Source organism: Orycteropus afer, unplaced genomic scaffold, assembly GCF_000298275.1.
Source record: "Orycteropus afer afer isolate SDZICR_OR568_19922 unplaced genomic scaffold, OryAfe1.0 scaffold00456, whole genome shotgun sequence".
NCBI classification, from domain to species: domain Eukaryota; kingdom Metazoa; phylum Chordata; class Mammalia; order Tubulidentata; family Orycteropodidae; genus Orycteropus; species Orycteropus afer.
Genome location: NW_006922043.1, coordinates 529206 through 539379, shown reverse-complemented (window position 1 = coordinate 539379; position 10174 = coordinate 529206). Strand labels below are relative to the sequence as shown.

Below are 10174 nucleotides of genomic sequence, written 5' to 3'. Positions count from 1 at the left end.
CATTGGGAACAAAGGGGATTTGGGGAAGAGAAGTGCATCTGATGGGTCAATTAAAGGAGGAGACTTGGGGCTTGAGGTTAGAAATCCATAGAAAAGCCACTTAACCTCTCTGGACATCAGTGATTACATCTGCCAGATGGACATTCTAATTCTTCCTCATGCACCAAATTCATGGGAATCCTCCACCTATCTGTCAGTGTGTCATGCAGTGGTGACCTACATGTTGTATGATGCTGGAAGTTATATCACTGGCATTTCAAATATCAGCAGGGTCACCCATGGTGGACAAGTTTCAGTGAAGCTTCCAGATTAAGGCAGACAAGAAAAAAAGATCTGGTGGTCTACTTCTGAAAATCAGCCAATGAAAACCCTTGGGATCACAAGAAAATATTTTCCAATAAGTTGGAAGGCACTGAAAAAGTACACAGTGGTTGCAACAATGAACTAGAACACACCAACTATTGAGAAGATGGCACAGAACAAAGCAATGTTTCATTCTGTTGTACATAAAACTGTCAGGAGTTGGAGCTGACTTGATGGCAACTGACAACAGTGGATGTGGAAAAATGCTCAGAAAGACTGTGCTTGAGAGATATAAATTAAAATTGGAAAAACATGTGGTCTGTCAAAAAGCAAGTACTTTTTGAAACATTCTTTATTCTGATAAGATTTGGGGTTGCAGTTTCTCTGGGATACAAGGATGGGGGGCTGGGGTTTGCAAAGCAAGGTTAACAGAGCTGTGAGGCATCAGGACAGAAATGGAATGACTGAGGACAGAGAACTAAGATTCTGGTTGTGTCATGCCTGTGAGTGTGATATCCCCACTGTGGATGGTTGGGTCCTGATGGGACAGGCCAGGCTGCTGGGCCCCAAGCTAGGTGGGCCTCAGCTTCATCTCAGAAGTCTTGTAGCTGTAGTTGTACCCTTTCCCTGACTTCCAGTTGATGCCATTGGCATAGCTCTCATGGGGTCCCCCGAGGTAATGACCATTCAAGTTCGACTCATGACAGCTGGTGTACCACCAGGCCCCTTGGTACTGTGTAGCACAGTTTGAACTATACACATCATTATCCTGGTCTTTGGTGGAAAAGAAGTGGTTGTTGTGGGATGTCAGAGAATCACCTGTTGAGGAGGAATAGTGGGCATAGTTGGGTGCTAGAAAAAGCCCGGATGTCAGGAAGTCCCCACCTTGCCCTGTGTCCCACTTCTACCTTCCACTTCTCCACCTTCCAGAGACCTGGGGGCTGATACCCAGTCACTTCTAGAGACTTCCCAAGACCAGAGGATGAAGGAGCAGAAGCACCATCTCCCACTACCTGGTCCAGGAACCCTTCCCCACATGGCATGGCCTCTTTCCTCTAGCAAACATCTCTTCCTGTTGGTTTCTGCCAAGACCCTGAGGACTGTTCTCTCTCCTGGAGCATCTCCATCCTTCCAGTCAGCCCTCTGCTCTGGGCTTCTCCCCATACCCCCACTACCCTGGTTGGCTCCAGTCCTGCCCCCGATGCCTGTCATCTTCCATCCAGGAGTAGATCAGGGGGACCAGAAGCTTCAGTCTCTACTCCTGGACTCCATCATGCCATGCCCACTCCCTGAGCCACTGAGTGTCCTGCTTCTCACACACCCATGAACTACTGTCTCTGAGCAGAGCCCTTCCCTGAAGAGGCCTCCTTCCTCTGGTAGGGTTCCCTCTGGGGTTTGTCATATGGCTCCTCCCCCAGTTCCCCTGTATGGCCCTTAGTAAGTTCAGTATGGCCCTCATCCAGGGTACCATCCTGCTCCCTCCAACCCCTGGGCTCAGGCTTAGCTCTGCCTCCTGCAAGGAGTGGTTTAACCCACAAGCCTCAGCTTCACCATCTACAGTGGGGGTGCCGGTCCCTGTCTTCTGCCCTACCCAGAGGCTCAAAGGGGCTCATGTATGTGAAAGGGACATGCAAACTCCCAGATTCTCATGTTCAACCAGGGGCCTTGCACCCTCTCACAAGGGGGTGCGTTGTTCCAGCACAAACTAAGGTTAAACACAGGTAGATGGGCTTCCTGCTGCAGCAGTCCTCCAGGGAACTCATCATGTGCACTGAGAATTGCCAAGTAGATGCTGTATGAGAAAAGACCCCTAAATCATGCGGCTGGAGAATCCTTTAGGGAAAGAATGTCCCATTGAGCTTGTGCCACTGGAAAACAGCCTGGGAAGGAGGACACTGTTGACTTGTGTGAAATGATCATCCCTTTCCAGGTTTTGGAAGTGAAGATGCTCAGTAATTGTTCCCTCAGCAGCTGACATAGCCTGAGGGGCTGCAACAAGTTATAGCACCTAGAGATGCAGGTGTGAGTGTGTTCATTCACAGATTGAGGAATAGAGCTCAGGAGGTGGGGACCCTGAAACAAGGTCATCCAGAGAAAGACAGACCCAAGATTCTGCCCCCATCTCACTGACTGCCCAATCCTGCTCTGAAGATCCCAGGATCCCAGGCATGGTGCAGACACTTACCTGCACTACCCCCTACAAAGTCTCCCAGGATCAGCCTATATTTCTCTGTCTCGACTGCCATCTTGAATGACCTGTATTTGGCAAATTGGTGGTTGCCTTCGAAGTCCACCAGGTCCACACGGAGCTCACTAGTCCCTGTTGGAAAACTATTTTAAATTCCTAGCCAAAGAGTCCTCCTGCCACCAGATATAAAGGTGGGAGTTAGGGAAAGTTCTTGAGGGGTATCTGTATGTGGCATCCAGGGAAAATTCAGGTGAGACTTTATATAAATGTTTTATGAATGTGAAGACCTCAAGGGTGGGCCCTGTTTCAAAATATCTTCTTCACTATCCCTTAAGCCTTGCCTGAAATTCCACCATTGTACTCACTGCATAGAAGGAAATAGCACTCTATTTTAAAAAATGTAAATTGTACTGCAGATGGTGGTTAAGCTCCAACACACCATGAGAGAGTCTGTATTTGTACTTTCCCTAAATTGGGAGAATTTGAGGGACATGAGTGGATGCCCTTGAGGTTGCCAGGACCACTGAATGGAGAGAAAAAGGACCAAGATTTTGAAGTTTTCTCTAAGACAGAAGGCAAGCTGACACTGGTGTAGAATCAGGGAAGAGGACTGGTGGTGTCTGGGAAGGGTCTGTCATGGTCTGAGCCAGGAGAGGTTGGGGAGGGCCTCCACAGCCCTAAGATTCCAGCTCCAAAGAAAGAGCATTGGTGGTACATGGGGATGGAGTTATGCTCAATGTCCCTAGTTCCAAGGTGTCAATGGTGCTATGGTTGGAAGATGACTTCACCTTACTCATCCTATACCCTTGGTCCTCATGGTCTGAGAGCCCAAGGCAGGGGTGCACACCCCTGCACATCACAGTGACAGCATGGATGTGCTCAAAATCTTATCATCTGTAGTCCAGGATCATCTGGGGTTTATGTCTGACGATCCAGGTCAGGGACAGGGCAGTGGGCCAGGCCCCATGACCTTGAGCATCTGGCAGGGCCTTACCCTGGGCAGTCAGGGCTTGGATGTTGTCATTCCCCAGCCAGAACTCTCCCAGCTGACTGCCAAAACCCCGTTTGTATGCAGCCCAGTCCCGAAAGAAGTCCATGGATCCATCAATCCTGCGCTGAAAAACCTGAGGGCCAGAGACATTTGGGGAGAGGGTGGCCAGGCTCACACCTCTCAGCACAAGATGTGACCTGACCCAACATGGGAGCAGCATAGCTCACAGAGTGTCCCAAACCATGTGCATGAGTGCCCACGTGGGCCTCAGCAGGAGCCCAGGATGATCAAGTGGAGTTCTCAGTTTACCAGTGCAGAGGTGGGGCTCAGAGAGGGTGGGTGACAGCCCAAAGCCACATAGCTAGAAAAGAGTGTCCCCTGGATCCCTGACTGGCCATTTTCCCTCACAGAGTACCTCCACCCCCAACCCATCATTTCTGATTCTCTCCTCTTCAGTGAAAAGGAGGGGTCTGTGCTTTATGAGTGATGGATGACAGGGAAACCAAAGCCCAGAGGGGAAGAGGCTATCAGAAGGTCACTGGAGAGAATGGGATTCCCAAGCAGCCCCTTTCCCAGGCTTCACAGCCACCCTGGACCCAACACTCACAGTCCAGCCCCCACTATCTGTATCCATGTCACACAGCACATTCAGGCGCCGGCAGTCAGGGAGGAAGATGGTGTACCAGCCACTCAGAGTATGCCCTTGGGTGAGAAGGTCCTTGCAGGTCTGAGGCCCTAGGGCAGAACCAGGAAATGGGTGCCTTGATAGGGAGCTGGGTAGGTGAGTGGTTGGGGTGAGGCAGGACAGGGTGTCTGACTGGCAGGGGAGGCTGGGGTCTGGGAAAGAGACAGGACCTGCAAGGCCCCTGGTTGTGATTGGCAGATCCCAGCCTCCTGACCATCCTTACCTCCCAGGCCACCTCACCTGGGTCTCTAGGTCACCCAGCCTTCAGAGTAACTGTTAAGCTCTTTCAGAGAAATCATGATGCAATATGCTTGAGATTATGCAGACAGTATTTGCCTGTTACTTGAGACCTTGTGGGGGTAAAAAGTGTGTGGAGTGCTCATCCTTCAACTCTGGGACATGAGTGTAGGCAGCAGTCTCCCAGCCCAAGCCTCCTCCATCTAGGTGGGCCTTGTACTACAGTGGCAGCATGGTCAGTCACCTGCATTGCAGGTCTCTGGATTCCCAGGTTCTCCTGTTTTGGGAAAGAGGAGACAGTTCACAAAATGATAAAGCCAAGGCCTCATTCCTTTTGCCTCAACTGGTCCATGAACACAACAGAAAATGTAAGCAGTTATCTAGGTCTTCTCAGGATGACCATGATCCAGCTCTAATGGATGGTTCTTAGGTGACTCTGATTAATGCAAAGGGTTAATGCGTTCAGCTGCTAACCACAAGGTCAAAGGGTCGAGTGTCAGAAGTGCCTTGGAAAAAAGACGTGGCTATCTACTTCCGAAAAACGAGACACTGGTAACACTGTGGAACACAGTTCTACTCTGAACTATGCACTCAAGTGTCATGAGTTGGAGTGGACTCAAGGGCAGCTGGTTCTGGAAGACTCTACTTCACAGGCAGGTAGTCCTCATCATTGCCTGCTGGGCAACCTGGCCAAGCCTGGACACCCTGGCCAATTGTCAGTATGGTCATTCATCAATACCAACTGGGCCCAATTTGGCAACTTCATTTGGGCCTAACATATGAATGGGCATAGGGGTCAACTCGCCCATCCGTCCCAGTTAAATCAGCCAGTGCAGGGCTACAGGTCAGAGTCTGGGTGTGGAGATGTGCCTAGAACACTTTGGTGCCTGCCTCTGTCTGGCAATCATGGACTTTATTTGTACAAAGCATGTAACTGCATCATGGGGTCATCTGAGACCATGTTTGTTTTGTCCTTTCTGAATTTTACAATTTGAAAAAAAAATGTGCATAAATCAGAAAAAAAAAAAAAAAAGTGTAAATGAGTAGAATGGCTACATTTCTTCAAGAATGTAGTCCAGATATTTAAGATCCTGAGTTGGCCATTAGCAGGCCCCAGGTTCACGACCTCACCAACAATGGAGTAGGCCAGGACCTGTGGAAGCATGAACAAGAGTGAGAGGCCCCATGCACCCTCTTGCCCATGGCCTGAAGGAAAGGGATATAGTACTCCCCTCCATACCCCCAGGCACATACTCTGGGCCAATGGGCCTGAAAAGCAGATGGAATAAAGTCTGATGGCACTTGGGGTCCATGGGATGCCTCACCTTTCTCTCCACGCAGGCCCCTCTCTCCTGCTTCTCCTGGAGAAAAAATGAGATGTGACTGTTGATGTGAGAGCCCTTGTCACTTAGGACACTCATCAAGAAGCCCTCTGTCTGCCCACCTTGGGTGGCTTCCCAAGGTGGAGGGGAGGACAGAGTTGTGGGTGGATCTCAGACTGTGTTCAGGGTCCTTAGACTGATGGTCCTACAGTTCTACAGAGATTCCAGATGCCAGGCTCGGCAGTGGGCAAGAGCTGAGGCCAGGCTTCCCACCCTGGGTGTGAAGGGTCTCTAGACCCAGGCCCTCACCTCGGACCCAGGGCCAAAGCATAGGCCCCTGGACTGTCCTGAGGCTCTTTGGGAAAACGTGATGGAAACTCAAAGAAGGGTTCAGGAGTGCTTCCTCTCCCTCACACACACACATTCTCTGTCTTTCTCATACTTACTTTCTCTCTCTCTCTCGCTCTTGTCTTTCTTTCTCTTTCTCTCCCTGTTGTCTTTCTTTCTCTATCTCTCCCTCTGATGCTACCTCTCTTTCCCTCTCTGTCTCTGTCACTCTCTCCCTCTTTCTTTTTTTTCTCTCCTACTCTTTCTCTTCCCCCCTTCTTCTCTTTCTCTCTGTGACTCCCTCCCTCTCTCTTTCTCTCTTCCTCTATCTCTTTCTCACTCCCCCATTCCCCCCTTGGAAGTCTACTCAGGGGTCTTTATCTTTTGTCATGTTGTTACCTTTGGGCCCTGCCTTCCCAGGAACGCCAGGTGGACCTTGAGCTCCTGCAAACCCAAAGACACCATTTAGCACAATGGGACCTAGACCATTCTATTTGAAAATCTTTGCACTGAGTGGTAAGGTCCCAGCTGCCTTCTGTTGTAGCTCCTGATAATCTTCAGGCTTGTAGAGTCCCTGGGACATGGAGCTGGGGTGGCCATGGGTGGGGTGCTGTTTGTCACAGTTGTCGCCTGCTGGTTGGAGCAGCCTGGGCTGTAAGTTCCAGTGAATGTGTGGATGTTCCCATTTGCTCTTTGGGTAAAACCTGAGCACAACCCTTTACAACCAGGGACCCAGGTCTGCACCTGCAAGGCTCTGCTGTTTAGTGAGGGGGCTAGAACAAGGAGCCCTTTCTCAGACTCCTGGTCACACATGTCCTTGTGAAGAGGGGGGTCCTTTGGTGCAGAGGGCCTCATGAATGTTCTGAGGGACACCAGGAACCAGGCAGCATCCAGGTCAGCATTATCACTATTGTTTTTGGAGGAGAGATGCCCTGATCACTGACCTCAGTCATGTCTAATTTGGAAGTTCAGGGGTCAGGGGTATGGGGCATGTCCTGAAACTGATTCAGGTTTGAGTCCATTTCCTCCCTTTACAGGGTGAGGATGGGGAAAAGATCCTTAACATCTCTTGGTTTTGGTGTCCTCTCCTGATTCAGGTAGAGGAGAGTTCACAGCCAGGGCTGTGGTGAAAAAGGAGAGGGATGTGGAAATGGAAGTGTCCACGTGGACCAGTGGTGAGTCAAGACCAGAAACCAACACGCCCACTGAGAGCTCACAGGGAATTAAGTAAGACACAAGGTGCTCTCGGGTGCTTTCCAATCCCCAGCTGGGCCTTGGTGTTGGCTTTACATGGGGCCAGACCCAAGCCCCCAATCTGAGAGCCACCCTCAGGCATGGGCACTGTGGGACCTGATTTAGGAAAAGCAGGTCGGTGACCCCTCCAGGCCACATCCACCCCAGCCTGCCAAGCACATACCTCGCTCTCCATTGGCACCTGCTTCTCCCTTGGGTCCAGGAGCTCCGGGCAACCCTGGGCAGCCTCGGAGAATGCTGAGCTTGTCAGAGCCCTCCAGACCCACCACCTTCACCTCTGCAAGAAGGCACAAGGGGTCCATCAGTGGGGGCGTCCCAGGGCAGAAAGGCCCCATGGAGCTGACAGACAAGTGCCAAAGAAGGAATCTGCCCTCAGGAGCTGTGAGCCTGGGCAGCTGCCAAGATAGCTGCTAGCATCAAAGCCTCAGCTGGAGTGTCAGCTGGGAGTGAAAGGTCTCCATTGTGGTGAGGCTGGGCTTCTGCTCTTCCTGGGATGCTTGTCAGTGATGGACAATGGGACGAGGGGCAGGTGGACCCTGAGAAAGAATCTGATCTCCAGTCCCTCATCCCTCTGGGCTTTTGTCCCCTCAGCTCCTAATGAGGACAGAAATAGGGCTCTGGGGAGGATTAGATCAGATAATGCAAATTAAGAAAAAAGTCTTAATATAACTCATGGCATTCAGAAGAATTCCGTAAACAGCGACTTTTTTCAATAAATAATAGCAATAGTTATTCTTAAGGAAATTGAGGGATTTGAGTCAGCAGGCATCTCCACTCCCAGATTCTGAGAATGTAATTAAGTAACTACAGAGCTGGGGGTCTCCAAGGTCTTCCCAGAGAGGGGAAGGACACAGAGGAACAGTAGGATAAGGCAGAAATGGAAAAAGTAGCTTTACTTACTTCTTTTAAAATTATTTTTAAATTTGTCGATTACTAACTAACATAAGCTCCTAAGAGACAAGTTGGAAAGTACGGAGTGAGCTGCACTGTCACTGGGGACACAAGAGGCCACCACTGTTGGGCACATTTCCTTCCTGTCATCCTCTCACCAGACCAGGCAGTAACATGCATATATAAACATGTCATCAGACACCTCTGGAGGTGGCTGGCTCTGTCATTAGGAGCAATGTTTCACCAAGAGTGGTCCAGAGCCACCTGTCCCAGACATGTGATGGCAGGATTTGCCCAAGGACAAAGTTCAAAAGGCAAGAAAGGATAAGAAAGAAGGAGGAATGAAAATGGGAGCACAGAGAAGAAGTAGAATGAGTGCTGTTACAGTGAGGGGATTGCATCAATGGCATGAAACAAAATGTGTTGATAAACTGATATGCTCTGTAAACCTAAATTATATCACAATGCAAACATTATTGTGGTGAAATATATAGAGCAAAGCATTTGCCATTTTAAGCATTTTTAAGGGTTCAATTCAGTGATATCACTCACAATCACAGTGTTGTACTATCATCACCATTATCCACTTCCAAAAGTTAGAAACCTGTGTTTTAACACCCTCTACATAGCAGAGGGCCACTGCATTGGAGGATGTGACAGCACCCCTCCAGTGAGCCCATGTTGTTGAGGTTCAAAAAAAAAAAAAAAAACCTCACTGCCATTGAGTTGATTCAACTCAACCCCTCCTTGGGTTTCCAAGTGGTATCTCTATGGAAATAGATTGCCCAGTCTTCCTTCCGAGGAGTGGCTGGTGGGTTTGAACTGCCAGTCTCCTGGTTAGCAGTCAAATGCCTTAAGCACTACGCCACCAGGGGTTAGTTGCCATCAAGTCAATGTGATGCATGATGACCCCATGTGTTCAGAGTAGAACTTCTCTATAGGGTTTTCAAGGCTGTGACTTTTCACAAGCAGACCACCAGGCCTGTATTCCAAGGCATCTCTGGGTGGGTTTGAACTGCCAACTTTTTGGCTAGAAGTCCAGCACTTAACTGCCTGTTCCACCCAGGGAGTCTAGGAAGACAGAAAAGATAAACACTTATTCCCCTGTTCAGCAGCAGCATTGAGGCCTATATGTAAAGCTTCATAGTGCAAAACATGGGGTCCAGAGTCAGACAGACCTAGTTTTCAATCTTGTTCCTTCCCTCTTAGCTATGTGGCCTTGGACAAGTCACTCATGTTCTCTGGGACTCTTGATAAGAAGATCCCTGTAAAGGCTCAGCCTGGGACAGTCTGGATGACCAATGAGTAGTGGTTATCAGTTTGTAGGGACCAGAAAATTGGGTTGCTCTCACCTGGACAGGTGTCAGCAGCCTGGACAGTCAGAGCCTGCAGGCGCAGGAACAGAATGAGGTAGACAGCAGGCTCCAGGGCCATGGCGGCTGGGCTCAGCTTCACCACTTCTGGTCTTTGACTTCAAAGAAGCTTTTAGCCTTTATAAGGCTGGGGAAGCACCTCATCCTTGAGCTGTGATTTCTCAACTCCCATGGGGACATCACTTCCTACAGGCATTTGGTTGCATTAACAGGAGGCAAGAGATAACACCCAGCAAGCTTCTCCTCCACTGCATTCACTTCTCCCAGCAAGGACATCCTGCTCCCACACAAGAGGCTCCGAGACCCCTCTGCTGGGCAATTTCTGCTCATTTGTGGCTGATGCCTCCCAGCCCTAACCTCTCTCTCATCCTTAGCTCTGCCAACACAATCTCCTGAGGCCTCCACTCAGGATAAGGAAAGTTTTGCTGCAGACCTGTCTCGTTCTCATCAGAATTCACAGAATACAAAGGCCTTTGGTGTAGAGGCAAGGGAGAACCTTTGAACTCCATTCTGTTAAGTACTAATTACATCATATAATAATTACACTAGCCCTGTTACGTGGATACTGTTATTTGAGTTTTACAGATTGGAGTCACACAGCTC

The 10174-nt window shown here is 49.6% G+C and overlaps 1 protein-coding gene across 1 annotated transcript; it reads right to left on the bottom strand.

Annotated features, from left to right (window-relative positions):
* Positions 1-874: 874 nt before the first annotated feature.
* Positions 875-9647, bottom strand: LOC103208619 (ficolin-1-like). Its single transcript, XM_007954321.2, has 9 exons — positions 9551-9647; positions 7471-7584; positions 6453-6497; positions 5730-5765; positions 4649-4681; positions 4090-4217; positions 3486-3615; positions 2489-2623; positions 875-1122 (listed from the first exon to the last, which is right to left on the bottom strand). The coding sequence occupies exons 1-9, from the start codon at positions 9630-9632 to the stop codon at positions 875-877; spliced, it is 951 nt and encodes a 316-aa protein (XP_007952512.1). The 5' UTR covers positions 9633-9647.
* Between the last annotated feature and the right edge of the window lie 527 nt (positions 9648-10174).